Source organism: Pelmatolapia mariae, linkage group LG2, assembly GCF_036321145.2.
Source record: "Pelmatolapia mariae isolate MD_Pm_ZW linkage group LG2, Pm_UMD_F_2, whole genome shotgun sequence".
In the NCBI taxonomy this organism is placed as follows: domain Eukaryota; kingdom Metazoa; phylum Chordata; class Actinopteri; order Cichliformes; family Cichlidae; genus Pelmatolapia; species Pelmatolapia mariae.
Genome location: NC_086228.1, coordinates 36,053,448 through 36,076,836, shown reverse-complemented (window position 1 = coordinate 36,076,836; position 23,389 = coordinate 36,053,448). Strand labels below are relative to the sequence as shown.

Here is a 23,389-nt window from a genome sequence, read left to right as displayed (position 1 = left end):
AGGTGAGAAAAGTTGTGTTGTGAGCTGCCTCTGTGACTGAGGCAGCGTCTAGTTGGTGTGACAGCTGGGTAGCTCCATTCTCTTTATATTTGGCTTTGTGATACTGCAGGCCGTTGATCAATTGATGGGGGCAAAGGTCAGCTCTCCCTCGGGGCTCTTCCTGACAAAACACTGCACTTTCGGGCTCTACACCTGCAGTACAGCTGTGGTTTTCCATTGTTTTTCTATCAACAGCGTAATGTTGTAAAATGAATGTTTCTTTCTAAAAATGGCAACTCTGTAAAGTGATAATATATGTTATGTCCAAAGCCCAGCACACTTCTAATGATGATCTCCTTCCTCTCTTTTCTCTCTTTCAGCTCTCCAGACCACACAACCTCCCAAGGTCCTTTTCCCCCCAGACAGACAAGACACAGTGATAGAAGTCACACCTGGTAAGGAACAGCAATTCCTCTCTATTTCTTTATCCTTGGTTTCGGGTGGTGATCCTCTAGGTCCGTATTTTTAGAATGGCATCTCCATTCTTGGTGCAAAGTGCTTATCACTTTGGTGTCTCTTCGTGGAATGGCGTGCTCCATCAGGGCGTTTCCACGAACACTTTGGTTTCAGCCTGTGGCAGCGCGTGTGATCAGTTTCACTTTACTGTGGCCTTTCAGGCGTGCGTGAACTTTAGCGATGGAAGTGTACTTGAATGTGTTAACGGTTCTGCATCTTGATTCTGCAGATATGTCATTTAGCAGTCATTGTCTTTTTTTTTAACTACCGCAAATAAAATAGTTAGGGTCGCCTCACAGGAGTTAAGTTAGTGGAGATTATTAGCTGTGTCCCAAAACCTAGGCTGCATCCTTCGGAGGACCCGGCCTTCGCAGTCTACGTGGGCCGAGTCCTTCGAAGACCGAGAAGGCCGGAAGTGCGAGGCTGTGAAATTGGACGGTCTAGCCTTCAGATTTTTGTCACCGCTGTCTCGGTGGAGTTTAATAAACTCGGCCGTCTGCTCCTTGCTATCTAAAATATAATTTCTCGACCATCTCACACTTCTGTTTAATCAGTTTTCTGTTTGACGTTTATTTAGCTGTGTGAAAACCCGGGAGGAACCCACCCGATAGATTAATAAAGTTTTATTTTACCTAATCTAATAACTTTAATCTCAGTCAAACCGATTTACTCACGAACAAATAAAATACTGAAAAAAGCCAAACAATAACATTTTTAGGTTGTCTAACTGATTAACCCGAGTAGCGAAAGACCGTGGGGATCTGAAAACATTTTGTGGCGAGAGTCCGGTGTTCTCGCCGGCTCTGGTGACTCGTCAGCTTTGAGCTGGTGGGTAACAGACGTCTCCGAAAACATCGGAGCACTTTTGTAAATATGTGATGTCTTGATAAACCGAGCAGATATTTGAAGTTTACACAGCTACATTCTCACGTGAAAATATGTTAAAAGTTTATTTTGTGACCCAGAAAGATTAATAAGAGTAATATTAAAACTTAGTAGCTGCCACCATTGTTGGAAACTGGAATTGGCTGGGCCGCGCTATGAATTCTGGGATATGTTGGGCCACGAAGGTCCGTTTATCGTTGGGGTTTTCTCTGTATTATTATGGGTGTCACGGTCGCAGTGGCTGACCGTATGGAGAGTGTGTGGAGGACTCAGGCGCAGACACTGGCGAAGACATGAAACTGAGTTGTGAACGAAAAGCGAGCCTTTATTTCGGCTGAAGGCATGGGGTTCAAACAAGGCACAATCACTAAACTATAACTAAACTGGGGAACTAATACTATGATAAATTATGAAGACACGGAAAGCTATGGCTAAGAATACAAAAGGGCATGAAAACATGGAGGGTGGGAACACAGACGACGTGACACAGACTGCATGAAACACAGACTAAATACACAGGGATGATCAGGGCAAGTGGCCACACATGGGGGCACAGCTGACACACATGAACCTAAAGACAGGACAGGAGAAGTGAAACTAAATACACTGGCATTGAATACAGACTTTCAAAGTAAAACAGGAAACATGGAGATTAGACATGACATGAACTAAACATAACCACGCAGACATGACGCATGACAGGTAGACGCACGAACCAGGGAGACTGACTACAGGGGGAGATGACATAAACAACTAAGAAACAAAGGACTAAACAGCAACCTAGAAATAAACTAGAACTAAACTAGGGCACAAATGAATACAAAAGATACATAAAACTCGAACACTGGGTCGCTCGACCCAGGACCATGACAATGGGGTCTTTACCTTACAATACAAAGTGCTTTCTGGCGACTGTTGTTGTGATTTGGCATTTGGATATGATTGGCAGTACTGTGATGGGATGCTGCCCAAAACCCCATCCATGACCTTGACTTCTACTCTTTCTTCCTGTACATGTATGTGAAGGGAACACTACTTTAGCATTTGAATTTCTCCATTGTCATAAATCATGACTTGAGAAATTTCCCATATACATTTCAGTCAGTGTGTTTTTATATGAGCAACTTTCTTCTAAGTTTAGCCTGGTTTGTGAATCAGACTGAAGCCAATTGGCCAAAATAATCACATCAGCTGGTATAGCTCCTAGGGCCTTTGTAAAAGGATACTTTACTGAAACCTGAAGGGTCATTGGCTCCATCGGTTGGAAAGTTAGAGGTCAGCTTTGACCACTGAACAGCAGGCAGAGATTTAGAGTCTCATGTGAGATAATGCAGAGACGGTGGCTCAGTGAGCACCGCGCTGGCCTCCTGCTCCCTGTCAGCGTGCACTTTATCCATTGCAGTCCCGTCGCGTCTGTGTTCTTTTATCTCCCCCAGTCAACGACTAACAATGACTTATGTGCAGATATGTTCTCAAACCAATTTACTCTGCGCTTAAATATTTGCAGCACCCACACGGCACTCGCCGCAGAGCTGCCTTATCTACTGATGCGACCTGGCAGAGAGTCAAAACCGTGACATTTAAAAAATTCCCGTCCTTTCACTTCGACTCATCTTCAGTAGATGATTTTCAGATGAGAGTAAAAGTTTGTTTGGATTGGCAAATTATATCAGCCTCAAAAAAATGACATTTAAGTGCCGTCGCCGTAGCAATATAACGAAAGCAACAGGAAACGTGACGTCTAACGGGAAGGTGAAGAAAAAAATCTATAAGCTGCTCATGAAAAAACAAGACAGGTGAGGTGAAGAATCTATGAGAGAAACGTGAAACATTCAGCGCTGAAAGGATCTCATTAAGATTTGCTTGTGTACCAATCAGTGTGCGCTGTGCTCTGAGGATGGCCCAGTTGGCTGCCTTCGTTCCCAGCTGCACGCGTGTTGTGTGTGTTTAAGTGTATAAACCCGTCATGCATGCACGTGTGTGTGTGTGTCTGCCCTGCTGTTTGGCGGTCTTTCTGACGATGTTAGCACTGTAGGCAGAAATGTGTTTGGATGTGTGCACAAGTCTGCGCATTTGTGTGTTTCCATTAACTCCAGATTGATGTAGTAACAAATAGGCCCTAAGGCCTCTGTACACTGATTGCAGCAGGGACACCTTTTAATGGGCACTGCATTCTCACCCCTACCAAACACACACACACACACACACACACACACAGCCACAGCCACAGTGTGACCCTGTGGTACATTTTTAATTATCATCTTGTTTTAACCTGAGGGAGATTTACATCAGCAACCACAGTTATGTTCTTCATTTTCCTCCACCCCCCTCTCTCCTCCACTCGTCTGCTCCACTCTTCTTCTTTATATTTACACTTTCACTCAATTTTTTCTCTTCTTTCCATCCTTTTATTCTTTCTGTCTCATTTCATCTTTGGTACCTTCACTTTCTATTTCCTTTAATATCGGTTTTATTTACTTTTCCCTTCTCTCTGCCGTCCTGCTCGCCACCGCTTTTGTCATTATTCCATAATGCCTTGGATTATACATGCGATTTATTTCACTTCCTGTTACTATGCCGACATGGTCTAGAGGCAACAAACAGACAAAAAGAACTCAGAATTAAACATAAATTTGTGATATTTGTGTTAAAAGAAATCAAAAGTAAAATCAGAAAAGCTAACAGTGTTTGAGGAGTTCTACACACGTCCCGGATATCCTGGAAATTCATCCTTACTCTGACTGTGCAGCTTTGTAATAAATGTTAAGTACTACTGCTAAGGATGAGCAACTTAAATATATGAAAGAGACAAGAATAAATGAGTTATTGGAAGACTTACTGTTTTTATCTAATCAATAGTAATACTTTGGATGGAGTCCAAGGAATAAAACATGTTTTCTGCCTCTTTAAACACTTTCAGAGTTTCCATCTCTTAATACATTTTTATTGCCAATTAAACTCTTTGATTGTTTCCAAACTGTCACAGTCAGAAATATATTCAAATTGGAAGTCAAAAACGAACATTTCCAAAACTGGGCATGTTTAACTGAGTATTTAGGAAACGATCGGTTCCCATTATTTTTCCTAGCATAACAGAGGAAGGGAAGTGACAACGCACCCTGACAAATGGAGCATAAAGATTGAGAACCAATGTGAGTATAAGATCAGTGTTGCTGAAATTATGAGACACCGCGATATGACTCGCAGTTTAATTTAACACTGTAAAATGTGCTTTCTGCTCATCGCAGGCTCAACAAATTAAGGTTCATCATGTAATTCAATAATCATTGTTCTCAGATGGATATTTAAACCCGGTGAAGCTCAGCTAATTGTTGGACTGTCACACGCCTCTCACGTCTGTCCATCCATCTTTCTCAGACATCCACCCTAACGGCCTCCAACTCTTTGATTCCTGTTTCCATCTGTCTGTCGACTCCTAATTCTTTTCTCTTGTCATCACAGCAAAGTGTTGCTATTCTGATGACCAAGCTGGATCTATGATCCAAACACAACCTGCCAGCTCATTTCAAATCTATCACATGTGACGCATTCAGTGCAGAGGATGTCGCTGTAACGCTGTCGTGCTTCATTTCTTTGGCATCAGTTTGGGATTAGTTGTTGTTGGGACACTTTGGAACCATTTCATTGATTTAAGGCTATTATTTATTGCCTGATTTGCATTGAATGGGCAGAAGAACTAAACAGTTCAAAATCTCTCTGCGGGCTGGTGACTGGGACGGTCATTTTGAAAGTAGTCACAGTTCTAGAACTTTTCCTGAGTAACAGCCCCATTGGAGATTTTAACATGCACTCACTCACATCGACAACTAGACGTCTACTACACAATCAAACTCAGTCAACTGAGAACAGCCATTCATAAAATTCAGAGCAAGCTTTTTAAGGCATCTAAATGCTTCACTTCTTTTTCAGTTTTCTCCTTTATTGAGATTCTTTTAAGTGATTCTCTGTTTTATAGATGTTTTTCTTGTTTTTGGCTGCTGTGAGACAAAAATAACATAATAACATAATAGCAAAATAATATCTAAATAAAGTACATCTGACCTTATATTTAGATTTTATAACACAACGAAATTAATTCGCTTCCAAACTTTTTGTTTTAAGACAGAAATATTGCTAACATCCAGATTATAAAACAACCAAAGTTGGCTTAAAGTTGGTCCGTCTCCCCTTCATAGCCGTGCTGCTGCTGCTTTTAAATCCCCACTTTGTGTTAGACTCACCCAACCTTCATGTCAAGGATCGTCACCGATGATGGGAGTCGGGTCTCCAGCTGTGACCCAGAGACCAAAAAGCAGTGTTTAGTAGTAACCTGTCCAAGCCCGAAGGTGGCCGATCTGACCGGCAGCGTTTTTTGTGTTTTTTACTGACACTCTCTGTGTTTTGTTCCATAAATTATCTTTCAATTAGACCTCAGCTGCTGATGTTCATTTCCCAATGTATTTAATATTGTGCTATCTACTGTACAATATAAAGCGCCTTGAGGCGACTTTTGTTGTGATTTGGCGCTATATAAATAAAATTGAATTGAATTGAATGACACGCCAAGCACTCTGGGAGATTAAATAGCCTTCATGGAAATCACCTAAGCACACACAGGCACACAACCTGTGCTTTTTAGCATTATGCAGATGAATTAGCCACGTGGACGTCAAGCGCACATTCGCCAAATTTATTCTTGATTTTGATAAACATTTGAAGTCGTTGCACAGATTGATGTTTTCATTTCAGTTTCATTAGCTGCTGCCTGAGTTTAGACACCACACAAACAAGTCACGCTCTCTGATACTTTCACACATAGAGCACTATTAGATGCTGCTGTGAGGTTTGCTGTGAAAGGCAGGGGAAGATAAGGAGGTAAGCCTTCTTCTTTTTACTGCCCCCCCCCCCCCCCCCCCCCCCCCCCGTCTTCTCTTTCTCCGTCTGTCTCTGTCTTTTTCCTCTGCCATCGTATTTATCTCTCTACGTCTGTCTCCCTCTGCGCCGTGTCTGCCTCTATCTCACTTTCCTTCCATCTGTCTATCTTCCCTCCATCACACTTTCTATATCTCTAACTGTCCTTTTGTCTTTCTCTTTAAAGCTCATTCAGCCTTTTATTTTTTCTTCAAATGCTTTAAAACTGTGAGGCGCCATATCAATATTCCCCTTCAACCTGTCACAGAAAGATAATGTGAGGTAAGAGCGTGATAAAATGAATGCAAGAAAGGTCTTAATATTTCCGATATCCATCCTTCAGAGAGACTCTGGAGTCACCGTGCTGCATCATTCTGCACCTAATTCCATCAAATGATCGGCAGCAGAAACATACAGTGGCAAAACAGGAATGTTATTGCTGTAGTACCACCTAAAAAGTAAAGGACAGAAGGTGAGGAAGGAAAAAATGCAGGAAAAGGAAGGATAGAAGGAAGCAAGAAAAAACAAAGTACATAGGAATGAGGGTAAAAGCTTCTGACAACTGACAATAACAATACGTATAGCAGTTTTATATTTATATGTGCAATAGTGCATAGCGCATAGTTGATTGAACAAATTATGAAAAATTGAGGGGTTGATAACTTGTCAGGATGGATACACAAAAAAGTTGGAAAGAGTGGCATATAAACAGCTCAGAAATGAAAGAAAAGTAAAGCAAAACTTGGCAAGAGAAGTAAAAAAAGTTTAAAAAGGCAGCCGAGATATAAAAAAAGGAAAGAAAATGAGGACGTGATAGAAACAATGGAACAACAACGGAAGAGATAGGAAGTGATAAAATAAGAAGTGCAGTATGTAGATAGAATCAAAGGGAAGAAGTGAGGAACAAACGATGATGAAAAGGAAATAAGGAAAGGAGAAATGTAACTCTATGAATGTTCAAAAGACTCTCGTGTTTCCATTACAGATTCAGAAGAAGAAGCAGATCACAATAAGATCAGTGGGAGTCAAGTTTATTTGTGCAGTGCAGTTCACTTAAATATAATCAATGTGCTTCAGGTTGAACTGCATTAAAATTAAAACAATTATGTAAGCTAATAGATTAGACCTGTTGATTAGGTATTTGCTTGACTGACCTTCTCAAAGTGTCCTTGCTGTGTTCTGACTTTTTCATACGGATGCTGAGAAAAAGATAAAAGTGTCTTTGCAGGCAGTTCAAAGGGAGGACACAACTGTACAATAACAACGAGGCAGAGAGGCAGGGTCCAAAAAGAAGGTGTTACAGCTGTGGAAGAGTAATGAAAGGAAATTTGTAGGCTGAGTTGAACTAAAGTCCAAAACACACACACACACATACTAAAGAAGTCCTTTAAACACAGAAAAACAGGAACAACAGGAGGCTGCTAGGGTAAACTCAAAATGCAGACATGGGACAATATAGAGTCCAAAGGTTTTTGGACAGAGATGCAGTTTTTGCATTTCTTCTGCATCCCATCACAGTGGATTTGAAATGAAACAATCGAGATGTGATTAAAGTGCAAACTTTCAGCTTCAATTCAAAGGTTATGACAAAACAATATGAACAATAAATGTTACATTACAGACAGCTTTACACACAGTCCCTTTTTCAGAGGATCAGAAGTAATTCTAACATAATCTAACATGATTTTAATTCTAAGAATTGTTTTTAATTCTGTATAGACGTGACAAAATAGTGAGAGCACGAGGACACAATCAGTAAATTATAGTGAGGGACAGAACGCAGACAAGGAGAGAGGAAGATGCTGACAGGCGATATGGGAGAAGGTAATAATAAATTGAAAAACACACTCAAACTGAATACTGTGGCCTAGTTAGCTGAAGGAATTCAGGCTCTACATGTGGACAAATCCAGAACTTGTCAGACCTGTGGCCTGTACTCCAAAGCAGGATTTGGCAGATAATTTAGGGGTAAATGGGTTTTACGGGGGAGGTATGCAAAACCACCGATAACCACACAATTCTTCAGAAACGAGCCTCACCATTTCCAAAAGACTCTGCGGACCTCTGTGCATGTAAGAAAGTTTAACGTTTTTAGAGACTATCAAGTTTTCATTATTCCCTTACAAGCATCAATAAGAAATACAGTTACTTGGGAGCAAACAAGCCTTAATATGGAGATCTTATAAAACAGGGAACCTTATACTTAATGGAATCATACAAATTTCCAGGTAGGCTAAATATACTTGGCAGTTTGAATTCTGTTTTCATATTTGTTTGTTATTTGCTCACGCACCATTTAACTGCGATGCTGATTGAGGCTGATTACACACAGTTGGCATTTTTTAGTGGCTTTCTCTCCTGGCGTCAATTACACTTTCCTACAAAGCACTTCTCCACTTTGATAAACAGTACACACACACACACACACACACACACACACACACACACACACACACATATATATATATATATATATATATATATATATATATAATATTGCTTTTTAATCCTTTTCCACACACTCACACTGCTTTAGCTATAGCAAGTGCTTGTGCACTGCATTGTGTTTTTAATCTCTCTGTATTCTTTCGAACTCCTTTTTTGGTAATATCAGTTAACCCCTCCTGTTTCTGATTGGTCACCACCCTTGTCATGTGAAAGCCTCATAGCTAATTTGGAGAACCCTGGCTCAACTTAGGGAGCTGCGCTGCTGCGACCTCTTGCCTGATTGCCAACGTTCTTGTAAGCAAAGCCAGAGCATCAAAAGGATTTCCTGGATATGTTGAACTCGCTTCATAATCAGTGTTTGGGTTGTCACACATTACTCATTACTTTTCTTAAGGTAATGCAGTGCATTACTTAATTACTCACCAGAGAAAGTAATTCGGGACACTACCCATTGTATTACTTTCTCATTACTCCGACAAATGACCTGAAACACACTGTCTCATAATTACCAGTTAACAATAGAAACCTACAGGCTACAGTCCCACACACCAACACAAATCCCAATCCTAATCAGGACAAATGTGATCTCTTACTGTTTAGGTGTGAAAACAAAGCCGAGGACACAAAGCAAAAATGAAAACCAGCTCTAAGAGTCTTCAAAGCCATCGTCACAGCGATTCTACTTTAGAAACATGAACAGGTAGAAACAAAGGGTGCAAGCCTGACTGCTCATCACTCACTTCAGGCTCTGACTGTTGGACTGGGGTCAGCATACAGTCGGCTTTAGCATCACTCTGGGTTTTTTGCTAGCTTTGTGTTAGCATGCTGTCTGTGCAGATGCTTCCAAAGAGCCAAAGTTCTGTTAGCAGTATAATGTGGAATAATGTTTTTGTCCTGTACTGTAGTGTACTTGTATTGTTTTATAATGAAAATATCTCCACTACTGCTCGCCGCTCCACCATTGTCCTCCTCTGGCAGCTAAACAGCTAATGTTAGCACTAGCAAGCAGGAGGAAAAAAGGATGTTTGATTAATTTTTTTTCCCCCTCTCTATCACACGTAGGACACACGGTACATCCCATTACATAAGCTAGTACAAGGTGTTTAGCCTTTCCATCAGCGTCATAATGTGCTACACACACACGGACAGTTCTCTCCCTCGATCTAAACGGGCTTTTGACAGACAGGAGAGCGAAAATAGAGTGAAAATAGAAGTTGTGAGGGTGGAGTAAGAGCATCAAAGGGATTGAGAAAATAATTGCAGTTGAAAGGATGATCAATATGCAATGGACGCACAATAAAGAATGGATTTTGTTCTTTCTTTTACTCCTGCTTTCATTTGTCATCGGGGGGCTCATGAATATGGTAATCGGCTTTTGTTTGCTACCTTGATGGAGAAGGAGGGACTTGCGGAGAGAGAAAGAGAGAGAGAAAACAAAGAGGGTGAGAAATGTCTGCAGTGGAGCTGAGATGGTGAAAACACCTGTATCCATCTGTTTTTACAGGGAAAAAAATAACGGCAAGAAAAGAAAGAAGTGGGCTCCAAGGTCACAGGTGTATGTCGCTGGGAGAGAGGATAGTTAGGAAGAAAACTGAACCATTTGTAGCCCAAGGTCAAATAGTGGTTAAGCCTGTCTATGTGTGTGTGTAAGGCTTACTGTGTTGGGCGTACGAGGCAAATTACAGCATTTGAACAGAATACGATAAAAAAGCATTAAATCATCTTCCATGTGATGTTTCAAAAATGAATGAAAGACTCAGGTTTCAACCTGCAAGCCTGCAATATTATAATCATATGATGCAGGAAATGAGGCCATTACTGGGTAATAATTACATGTTTTTCAGTGCAATGACAATGAAAATACAGCATTAGATACTGTATATACGAGGTAAGAAATTTACATTGAAACCACATATCATTCACAGGTTTTATCACCAGTCGATGCCGGCTATGCTCAGAATGTTTCATCACAGTTTGACAATAGATTTCTTTCTTTCTTTTTTATTTGGACAGTATAATAATCAGTTATCACACAATAATGGGACATTATTAGCTTTTAAAGTGGTTGTAGAAGTCATTCTAGGAAACAGTTAACTTTTAATAATTCATCCAGGCAGTAAGGGAAACTGTACACCTTCAAAGTAAAGGTTGTGCTTTACCACTGCAAACAATACGTTTCAAAAGGCCCACTTCATACTTTGGAGGTGAATTGTCTAACTTTTCCAGATTGCATGTCACTGTATGCACACACATGTATGCACATCTTCTGTACAAACTATGGGTGACCATGGAAACATGCAAACCTCTTTGCGATCAAGGCGATTACAAGGGTTTTGGTGTAACATTGTATATCTCTTTTCGATTAATTTCATGCAGTGCCTACAAGCAACCTCTTGAAACCCAGCTCGAGAATACACACTTTTCCCTAACACCTGTGGTTGTCAGATACTGACCAGTCTCTAGGCCTTAAATAGTCATTTGAACACCTGTTAATACTAGGATTGTATTTAATGCAACTTTAAAGTACGATTTGGACGTTAAAAGCAGGCTGTATTTTGCACATATGAGGGAGGAGTGTTTTTGTACTGGTGACATTTGTATAATTATTAATTAGTCTAGATTACACTGGGTGCTAAAGTAGTTCTCCAAATCTGCAAATCTGCAGATGTTGTACTTCCATAATTTTGAAGCTGGGATGAGTACTATGTGTGTTTGATGTAGCATCAACATACAGCTGAGAAGTGGATCATGCCGGAGATGTTTAAAAATGTTTCTAAGGACAGAAAGGTAAATCACATTGCTGTGAAGTCACATGTCTTCTCTAATGGGGAGAACCTCCAACTTTAAAGAACCACCTGTCAAGCTTCAGGGACGAGGATTTGAAACCCAAACGACATCATTGGAATCTTCCTTTTTTCTCTTGGTTGGCACAATGACTTGAGTCAGTTGATGTGACTTCAAAGCTGCATTTTAGAAAGCAAATACCTTAAAGCCTCAGACCCCGAAGCTGTAGCTCAGCGTTTAAGTGTGTTCCTTGATCTCCGGTGTGAGACAGACTCTGATTGATTGAAAATCAAGTGCACTGGTTATTTAACATCATTACACAGAAAGGCAACAGTGTGGTGTTAACCTCGATTAATTATTGCATAATTTGATGCCTGGAGGCTGTAAATATTTATTATTCACAACAACATTCATTTGTATAAAAGCAGGAGGGGATGCTTTTAAGTCGCCTCTTTCAAGTTAGTTTGTCTGTTTAGTGAATTACATAAATATCACTTCATGCCTTTAGCAGGCAAATAACTTTACAAAGAGGTAAGATTATATAGAAAAACATATGTACAGCATGAATTTGGTAGGTTATATTTTTTTTCTGTTATTTAAGCCAGATGTGTCAGAAAGATCTGAAGAGATTTGGCTTTTGTTAAAAAGTCATATTTTACATGTCTTTGGTTTTATGATTTCAAATACCTACCACTGAAACTCAAACCTCAGTGAGTTAGTTTTTGGAGTCAAGACGAACAACCTGGTAATAATGCACGTAGTCCATTAGTTTGTCCATCAAATGGACTGAAAGTTGTCAATTAAAGCAATGCAAAAACAAGCATCAGAGGATGTTTTATTTTTTTAACTTATGTCATTGCCCAAGGGCGGCAGGGTGGTGCGGTGGTTAGAAATGTCTCCTCACAGCAATTGGTCCTGCGTCCTGCTCGGGTCTTCGTGGATTCTCTCTGGGTACAGTCCAAAGACATGGGGGTTAGGTTAACTGGTGATTCTAAATTGGCCGTAGGTGTGAATGGTTTTCTGTCTCGACGTGTTAATCTGGTGACAGATTGACGACCTGCCCGGGACGTATCCTGCCTCTCGCCCTGTGACAGCTGAGATAAATTCCACGCCCCTGCAACTCTAAAGTGGATACGTTGAAGAGAACGGATGAATGGATGGCATTATCCAAATACTGATGGGCCTAAGTTTATAGAGATACAGATTCCCTCTGTCATAGTTAGATTTGTAGAAAGTGTTTACCTTTTTCTAGTGAGTCCAGATTTTGACCAGTGTTAATTTTGATTCTTGTAGTCTGACTTTTTGTCACACAGACATATTTTTACCATAACCGCACAGTGTTATACTTTATCCATCATCCAATGCATGCTGATCTGCTGAATAATGTGTATAATGGTTGTGTACAGAGTTTCTTACAGCCAATAAGCTGAAGTTTTCTAGTTAAATGGACTATTTTTGCCTTTCTGGTTTCACCAGGCAGTGACCTTCAGCCCTCACTGAGAAAGATGGCGCTAGGTGGCTACATATGAGAATTAACGCACACATAGGTCTGAGATTAACCTTCCATTTCAGTAAAGGGCGGGCCATCCACTCTGGGTTAGGGCTACGTTGCTTCCCCAAGTGGAAGAGTTTAAGTATCTTGAGGTATTGCTCCTGAGTGAGGGAGGAAAGCAGTGAGAGCTTGACAGATGGATCGGTGCGTCTGTAGAGATGTAGAAATTGTACTGGGATGTTGTGGTGAGGAGAGACTTGGGCATGGAGCTGAAAGTATTGATTTATTGGTCAGTGTACATTCCTACTTTCATTTATGGTGAGCTGTGTGTAGTGACTGAAAGAGTAGGATCATCAATACAAGAGGCAGAAATGAGCATCCCCTAAAGGTGTCTGAGGTAAACCTTAACGGATTAGGTACAAGTCTAAGCCACCTTTGCTACACTGCTGGGTACGATATGAGTTTTCATTCCGTAACAAAAGCCCACCCTTATCTAATTAGCTGGATGGGTTAAGTCAAGGTTAGGGAGGAGCAGTTGTGCCTTCTACTTCGGGTGATTCAAACATGTTTAACTGGGGTGGATGGATTAATGCAACACAGTTTACAGTAAGCTAATTTAAGTGCCTTAAATTATAGCTCAATAGTTAAGAAGCTGCTGTCTTTAAAAAAAAGAGATCCTGGCTGTTGTTCTTTTCTGTGTTTCCATCACTGTCCATTTAATTCTGCTGCAGTATTCCCACTCCTCCTCTGTCTTCTTCAAACCCCCACTCTCTCAGCGGGATAAGGATCCTGTGGAGTCAGAATTGGATTTTTATTAAGAACAAATCCCCTTTGAAAATCCACATAAACTTCACCACTGTGTGTGTGTGCATGATATGTGTGAATGAAACTTAAAGGATTAATGACTGGAGTAAGACTGGATTTCCACCATGCAGTGTCTACAGTACCTACAGTGTCTGTTGCTTTACAATATGAGAGGTGTGCTGACACATAATATGGTTTCATGAACTTAAGATGTTTCTTTTTTTAAACTTAAAGCAACCAATGTATCAAATTGTGGTTCATATCTGTCATTGTTCAAAATGTTACCACATTTAATGGTAACAAACCAAACAGAATGTGGGTAAAAGGTTATTTCTATTTGCTAGCCAATTTGAAAAAAGTTTATCAACAAACTTCTATCTGTATCTGATCTGTCCGCCCATAATGGACTTACCATTATATAGCTGATACTGGTTGTCAGATGCTGTGAAGTAAACAGCTACAATTTGGATGTTTAGCAGTGATGGTTATATTTCTTTTGGTAATGGTTCTTTTTGGCATCAATCAACAATCAATCAATACAACTGACCTTTTTTTATTGGTCTAATTTGATAGAAAATGATAATTATATCCATCCATCCATCCATCTTCTTCTTCTGCTTATCCGGGGCCGGGTCGCGGGGACAGCAGCCTAAGCAGAGAAGCCCAGACCTCCCTCTCCTCAGCCACCTCCAGCTTGTCCGGGGGAACACCAAGGCATTCCCAGGCCAGCCGAGAGATATAATCTCTCCAGCGTGTCCTGGGTCTGCTCCGGGGCCTCCTCCAAGTGGGACATGCCCGGAACACCTCACCCAGGAGGCACTCAGGAAGCATCCTTGTCAAATGCCTGAACCACCTCAACTGCCTCCTTTCGATGTGGAGGAGCAGCGGCTCTACTCTGAGCCCCTCCTGGATGGCTAAACTTCTCATCCTATCTCTAAGGGAGAGGCCAGCCACCCTTTGGAGGAAGCCCATTTCCGCCACTTGTATCCGCGATCTCGTTCTTTCGGTCACTACCCACAGCTCGTGGCCATAGGTGAGGGGAGGGACGTAGATCAACCAATAAATTGAGAGCTTCGCTTTTACACTCAGCTCTCTCTTCACCATGACGGTACAGCGTCCGCATCACTGCGGCCACAGCACCAATCCATCTGTCAATCTCCCGCTCCCTTCTCCCACCACTCGTGAACAAGACCCCGAGATACTTAAACTATAGCTCCTTGTGCAGTTTGTGCAAATCCAGCCAATGACAAAGGACCTTGGGGATTTGTGCGCAATTAAAAATACAAAAACCCAAATGTTTCAGGAGTGACATCTCGTCTACATAGTTTCATCACTAAAACAATGACTATGGAATTCTGATCAGTCCACTCAACATCAAAGATAGTCTTTGAGATTATGTGTTAATGTTCTCTGTCATATATGTTGTTCTATCCACCGGACACCCGAGCTCTTTTTTTAGGATGCAGCAGGTCTATGATGAGCAGAAGAGTCAAATCTAAGGACCAGCACCTACACTCTCTGTACTTACCCATTTCTACCACAGACTTTTAACCTGTTGATTTACTGAGCTGAACATTTGATGGTCATTTTACTCAAAGATAGTAATGGATATTTATTAAAACTGCCATGTATAGGTATTAAAATAACAAATTCCATCAGTGCACTTTATGTTGCCTAACAGAATAATCGATGCATGTTACCATTACATATTCCTCTACAAATTTATTTTGTTTATAGACGTACCATGATGGCCATAAACTGTGCTCTGCAGACCTAAAAATGTGCTTCAGGCTTTCTGGGGGTTTCTTTTGGATTACAGTTTTTAGAGAAAACTGATATTTCTTTGCAATGTTTATTCAGCTGTGGAGAAAACAATTGCAAGTCAGTCAGTCCAATGAATGTATAAACAAAGCTTTAAACATATCGTGTGGTGTAATTTGTTACTTATTTGCATTATCTTCAACTTCCCCTTGAGTTCTCAAATATGTTGACTTTCACTGGTTATGGGTGAATTCTTACCCCATAGGTCCAGATCATGAAAGAGCATTCATTCAAACAATTGTTTGTTAATTTAGGAAAAGGCACTTGTTTACAACATGAGTTTTCATTCCCTAACAAAAGCCCGCACTTATCTAATTAAATTTGGTTTCATTGTTGTTCTTTCTGGGGGAAAAGATGTGTTCCCTATAGCTAATTTTACAACAGGGAAAGAAATCATTGTATACTAGACACAGAGGGTAGAATGAAAGATGACAGCAGTGCTTGTTTTACCTGACAAATATGCGTTTTCTCTTTTATTGTAGAAATAATCATGGATTCTTCAGTCTCCATGTCGGTGCATTGATTTATTACATTACACGCATGTCTGTGGCTTCATTTTGTTGGCCCGTGTGTGTGCATGCTCTCACAGGGCACCACTCTTTTTTTCCTTTTTTTAATCCCTCTTAACATTTTCACACCTTTAACAGCTGTGGGAGCAAGAGCAAGAGGAGAGAAATCATAGAGGAATCTTAAGTGGAATAGTTTGTTTCTATCACTTTTAGATGTGTAATGGGGGTCAAAGGGTCTCTTACGCTCACTCTCCCGCCACAATAGGCACAGCTGCTCATCTCACTAGCCGTAAAATGGGTTTTTATGACCTCAAGATAGTGATACACAGCATGTTTTTGACAACTTTGAAGGACAGTAATGCTCATAGCGTTTCAAAACAAGGCATTTCAAACCCTCAGTATTTTTGTCTGTGGTGTTTTTTCAGTTTTTTTGGAGCCACACATGAAAATATTAAGGGTGGAATAAAGATGGGTGAGGATAGTACCAGACTTTATAACAATAACATTCTTGGATAGCAAGCTGCAATCATAGTAACTCTATAGATGCAATGATAAAAACATACATGCCTGCTACTTATTGCTAAACAGAGATGGGCAGTAACGCGTAATCCGATTACTTTTTTCAAGTAACGAGTAATGTAAGGGATTACTATTGCAAAATAAGTAATTAGATTACTGTTACTTTCCCGTATGTATGCTGCATTACTGTGTTACTAAACCGTCGTGATTTTGTTTGTGAGAGCGTCTCATGACAATGACGTAAGCGTGTGCGATGCCCGTGGCAGCAACAGACGTGCAGATCAACAATGGATAATATGGAGTGAGAGAGAGCACGACCATGCAGCGTTTAAAGCGTGGAAGTACTCACATTACTTTAAGTTTTAGTCCGTAAATAGTGACACAAACATTAGCGTTAGCTGTTCACTCTGCGTGGGAAGAAAACTTCTTTCTACAGCGAAAAATTAAACTTCTAATCTGAGCGAGCAGCTGCCACGGGAATGTGACTTTCACAGAGAAACCCCCGGATCCCCCCACTGACATGACCGCTGTGGGCAAACCTCCACCTGCCCCACTCCTGCTAAACAGGTGACAATAGATTTAAGAGCTGCTGAGTCTTTGATTTTATTTATTTTTGCTGTGTTTTACTTGCATCTATTTGAAAGAGTGTAAACACTAAACATAATTTTATTTTATATGCTGGAATATGCAGACAGTAGGTTTAAATGTTAAACAATTTCTTCAAGTCAGAGAATCTTGCATATAATTCAATTTTTGCTTGATGCAATGTGCATAAAATTAAAAGATTAAAATGATGAAACAATTTTTAAAAAGAGACTTTCCATTTGATTCAATTTTATATGATGGATAATGCATAAAAAATAAAATTGGGCCTAAAAGTCTGTTGCTTTATTACGTATTCAGGTGTGTATCATGTTTTTTAAAAGTAACTAAATAATAAGTAACTAAATACTTTTAAAAAATAAGTAATCAGTAATGTAACGGGATTACTTCTTTGGAGAAGTAATCAGTAATAAGTAACTAATTACTTTTTTCACGTAACTTGAACAACACTGTTGCTAAATAACACTGCAATCTTTCAATCACCAAAACAAACTTGTTGTAACATTTCAACTACCACAGTGGTTGTGTTGGCTAGTGGCTCATTGTCGTTAGCTGTCTGCTATGCCTCAACATACCAGAATGCTAGCATCTAAAACCACCAGTGCTGATATATAACTGTCAAATCAGCGTGGCCACTTCGTTGTGAATAATTGTGTTATTTACATGACAACCCTTTTCAATATGTAAATCTACAAGGACTGACTCTCTTCTGGAGGTTCTCTCTGCCATTGCATTTGTAATGCTGGGATCTTACAAGAGCAGTCATTTAAAAACTTACAAATTTCTACTGGCCCAGAGCATTAAACAAATTAAAAAAAACAAAAATACAGATCACTCTACTTTTGTTTTTTTTTCTTTTTATTTCTAGTCAAAATGACCGAGGGAATTCACAGCATTTCTGTCCATAAGAAAAGAGAAAGCAGTGTGAAGGTAATTTCCAAAAGTCCTACGGCTATTTTCTTTGCACTTCTCTCCTGATGTAGCTGATGTATTAAGTTGAATAAAAGAGCTCACAAATGTGGCTAGTTATAAATATGAGTAAAACCAAATGGCGTGCCTACAATTTTCTCCTACAAGGAGTGTAAATGCCTTTGGATATTGAGTTAAAATTGCTTTGAGAATACAGTAAAGACTGCTCTCCTGGTAGACCATCAACTGACTTTCATGGCGGCTGCCACCTCTGAAAACATTGTTTCACAAATAGCTTAGATTGATTCTGTTTTAGCATTTTTAACCATTGCATGGTTGTTATTGTCCTCAAAAATTTAACAGAGGTTGCAGGCGATTCTGAATGTGAGGTGTCAGAATACACATCACAGTTGTTTGGTTTTGGCAACAACAGCAGATGGTCACATTGTTCTGCAGGGTTTATATGTACATATGCATACATTTATTGCATGCTACTTTGACTCTTAATTTTGTCATTCATTCAGATAATGGGCTGATCTCCTTGTCCTTGCTGGCACATAGCCATCAGATCACAACCATCCACTCTCATAATTTGGTTTGCAGCTGAATAATGACTAAGGCAACAGTTGGAGCTTAGATGACACTGTTTTCTTTTTGCACTGCTTATACTCTAAGTCTGGCTCTCAGATAGTGCTGGTAGTTCATATGAGCCCAACATCCGCCAATAAGAGAATGTGACAAGAGTGAACATTAGGTCAGTACTGACACTGCCACAGCAGGCGTCTTAGACAATTTTACCATCAGCTCAGTGTCAGTTTGTTGGGATAATGCTAACGAGTCTGATCTGACTCATGTAACATTTATTTATTTGTGTAGTGTTTAGCTTTCTTTGTACTGCTTTGTGTCTAACCTACTTCTCAACAGGAGCTAAACCGACAAATCAGGTTGATTGACATGCAGGCCGGCACAGCATGTTCCTAAGACTATGCAGTGTCATCATCCTCGCTGTAGGATGCCAAGGTGTATCTAGAGATGCAGAGATAATTCCAGCATTAGTGGTAGGTAATGATATCCAAACAACCCTTTTCCAAAACACCCAAGAATTTTTTGTGCTAAAACTAACAAATGTTTAACCGTGGCTCAGGTTTCAACTGAGGTTATTCAGTACAGACGAATAAAGGTGTCCTGCCATGGTAACGTCGGGTCAGAAAAGCTCGTACTGTATATGTCATTTTAGAGGCTTGATGAGTGATAAATTACCCGACTATCATAGGCTGAGAAGCAGGGTATACCGTAGACATTTTGCCAGTCCATTACAATGAACCTTCAGTACCTTTGTTTACTACTACTACTCAGTCTCATATATATATATATATATATATATATATATATATATATATATATACTTTTATATTGGAGCATGCCCTTATTGAACATTTCAGATATTGAAACCATTGAATGTAATAGTAATGCCTGCACTGCAGTCCCTGCTGTTCACACCTTTTTGAAACCAGGTAATACGAGGAAAAGAGATAAGAGCTCAGTAGTTTTTTTGTTTGTTTGTTTGTTATTATTCAAAACAAGGCTGTGTATAATATGAATATGTATTATTTTGAAGTAAATAATGTGTAATATATATTGTACATGTATATCTACTTTAGTTGGAGAATTAAAGTTGGACTGGAGGAACAGGTCTTCTTTAAACGACAAACCAAACTTTCTCTCTAGTCTATGAGGATCTGCTCGACTGGGAATGCTGCAATAGCTGCAGCCTAAAACTATTTACAAAATTAAATCTGTCCAGTCATTTGAAGGCCTACAGCTGTTCAAACCACAAATGAGTCACACAAATCAGGGACCAAATTTAATTTTCAGCGCTATCCTCTTTTAGTTTACTTTGTTCACCATTGGCTCTAAGCTAGAGAAGTAGAACACTCTTGGATGATTTGGGACTCTCGGGTAACAGCTGTCAGTCAGCCATCACCTCCCACCCAGTTCTGTCATGAAAACCCCTCAACACACACACAGTTTCACCACTGAGACCAAAACTATTAGTACTCCTAACCTCATGTGGGTTTTCTTGCTTTTTCTTTTCTTCATCCTTTATTTTACTTCCCCTCCTGATTCCTGTTTCTTTATTCAGCTCACAGCCAGCCACCCCAAAGGCTAAAACCATCTGTTCATTCCTATTATCATTTTTATTCATCTTTTCTGTCCTTATTTCCAGTGGTGGCTTGGGACATACCTGGGTTGGACTGCCGGCTTACACACATAGATGTGATGTCTCTTCTGGCTTAATATGAAGCAAAATTGTCCAAACTCTAGACATTGATGTTTATTTATTAAGATGGGCAAATTGTTCAAAACCCCTCAGTGTGTCTCCCCCAACTTCCAGACAGACCTGTCCCAGAAGCAGTATAGAAATCCCTCCTGCCTTACAAGAAAACTCTATTGCTTCCATAACCTTGTTAGCAATTGATAAGAAACTGAAAAACATGGGGGATTTAAAAAAAAAAAAATTTGATCATTTTAAATGGGACATGTTTGTTACAGTGTTGCAGTTCAGTCTTTAAGTCATTAGCCGTTTCCGGGTCCAAACTCCGCTTCAGTCAAACGAACACTGCGGCATCACTGAGAGTCAAAAACTGTCTAAATTCTTTCATCTTTAATAAAATGATCAGCGTTGCTGCTTTACCAGGTGTAACTATTAAGTTTAACATCCAGGCATCCATGAAAACAGAATTTATTAAATTCAACGGCGTTAGAAGTTAGCAGAAGTTAGCTCGCTAGCTTCCACCTAAACATGGTATAGTATGTTCTCACTGAGAGATTTTGGAAAAAATTCAAACGTACAGCTCTGCTATCACTTCCAACATAAATGAAGACAGAAAACTAAACAGCAGTGACGTTTGTAGGGTTACTGAAGTTGGACTAGCTGGTATATAATGATGTGCTACGTGGTGGCTAGCTACACAGCTATGTTAGCATAACATTAGCACAGTGAAGCTGGAGGATGAACACTAACTTTTTTCCACTCGATAAAAGTTAACGTGAGGGTTCCCGATGGTTAGGGACAAATGCAATCGATGGCAGGATGCTGTAAACGGACCAAACTTCAGTCAGGAGAACAACTGAGATAATCCATCCACAATACGAGGTTAGTCATTAATGTACTGCTGCATGTGCTGGGCTGTAGTTACATCGTAAGGTTTTAAAAACTGAGCTTTAAAATGACAAGGTCACAAGGTCATCTGTTAAACAAAAGTTAGCCTGTTCGATCGCTAGCTGCTCCAGTCTACTTGGCAAAGTATCCTTAGGCAGGATACTGAACCCGACATTGCCCCTGGTGCGTTCATGTCAATAGAAAACACAGACATATGAAAATGGGGTTGTATAAAGCTCTTTGAGTAGAAAGTAAAGTAGAAAAACACAATCTACAAACCAGTCCATTTACCATTCCAGTTTGGCGTGTCTTGCCCTATAGAAACTGCAACTAATATAGCTCACGAACCATACCATTAACCATCAGGGATGCCTTCACCCATGTGCACTTGTGTGTACTCATACCATCAAGTTGCTACCCTTTGAAATTCACGCTGGATACAGTGACCACTTCGGTTTCCTGATAGTAATTTTCAGAAGTGTTCCTCAGCCCATACCACTGAGCCCAGTCCATTTTAGGACCACTTTCCAGATACTTGGAGTCTGTCAATATTATAAACAATCCACCATTTGCTGTTTGCATTAACTTTCCAGTCCTAAGTTATCATTAATCTGCATAGCTGTTTTATTTATATTTGACAGTGTCCTAACTTTTTGTACTTTGCTGTAATTTAGAATCAGGAACCAAACTATATCAGTTCTGAATCTGTTGGAGATGTCGAATTTAACACACTCCCCTTGTGGCTGGTCATTTAATTAACCTTGTCAAGCATATCTGATGTAATCTCCAATCTAATTTCATCTGTTAATTTAAAACCTTTCTTAACGAGGCCAGCCCCCCAGCTAATCAAGTGTCAGGTATAGATGCATTAAGGACTTGGTTAATTAGAGCTGTCAGAAAATGGCCAAATATGGACAGAGAAGGAGGCTGGATTTCCCTTTATTACTTTCCTGGGAGAGTTATTATTTTCGTGGGAATCACCTCACGTGGTATCACTGTGTGACTGAGAGTGTTTGTGGGGATGAATGAGACGAAGAGGGCGCTGAAGGAAGAGTGATAAAGTCAGATATGAAGAGAGAAAAATATTTAGTTTATTCACAATAATCAAATATGACTCTTTCCAACTTTGTGGCAGCTTCATTTCCTGTGAGACAGGAAATTGGGCCTTTGCGTTTCAAGGAATGATTCCCCATCTCATATTTATCAAATAATATGCAGTTTCTCTCGAAGGAGTGTAATGTCAAATTATATTGAAAATCTGCAGGAGGCTTTCAAACAGTTCCATGTCACTGGAAACATGCTAAAAATGGACTTCTGTGAAATTACTCGCAATACTTTCATTAACTTTTGAACTTTTGGATTCATTTTCTTTCTTTTTTTTTCAACTTTCTCTGATTTTCCATCAGTATTAAAAATGTTTAATTGCAATGATAATTTAAAAATAAACCATTTGTTTTTGAATTGCCAGCTACCTTATTAAACTGTCTTAGTGAGTGTGTATACATGTGCATGAGTATTTCAGTACATAAAAGGGGTTTAATAGGCTCAAATCCCATCAGAACCAGCTCATCATGGTTAGTGATGGAACCTCGTTTATGGGTTCTAAAACTGTATGGTTGATCAAAACTAAATTAGCTTGGCCTCTGCACTCTAATACCATATGTTGAAGATACTATGTTAATGTGTTAATTAAACATAAATTATACATCTAAAAACGACACCGTTCCATATTATAGCATTTTACTGTTAGCTTCTGAATGGTACCCGATTCCTTACTGAAGAGCTGTGTCTCTATTCTTTTATTGTAATTTAGAATCAATAAAATTGTAACTATTCAAGATCAGGGATGCTAGAAAAATGTTACTGTATAACTTGTAGAGCAGTTCAAGTGGTCAGCTCATTAATGCAAATGTCTAATTAGCCAATCACATTGGCAGCAACTAAGTGCATTTAGGCATGTAGACATGGTCTTGACGACAGTCTGAAGTTCAAAGAGTGAGCCAGAACTGTCAAAGGTGATTTTAGTGGCTTTGTATGCTGCATGGT

The 23,389-nt window shown here is 39.8% G+C and overlaps 1 protein-coding gene across 4 annotated transcripts in view; it reads left to right on the top strand.

The window, feature by feature from the left end:
• The window catches only part of il1rapl2 (interleukin 1 receptor accessory protein-like 2), a 443,220-nt gene that overhangs the window by 364,554 nt on the left and 55,277 nt on the right, over positions 1–23,389 (top strand). For all 4 annotated transcript variants that reach the window (XM_063499998.1, XM_063499989.2, XM_063499971.1 and 1 more), the window contains exon 7: positions 360–434. In XM_063499998.1, coding sequence (XP_063356068.1) covers positions 360–434 — 75 coding nt within the window. The remainder of the gene's footprint in view (positions 1–359; positions 435–23,389) is intronic.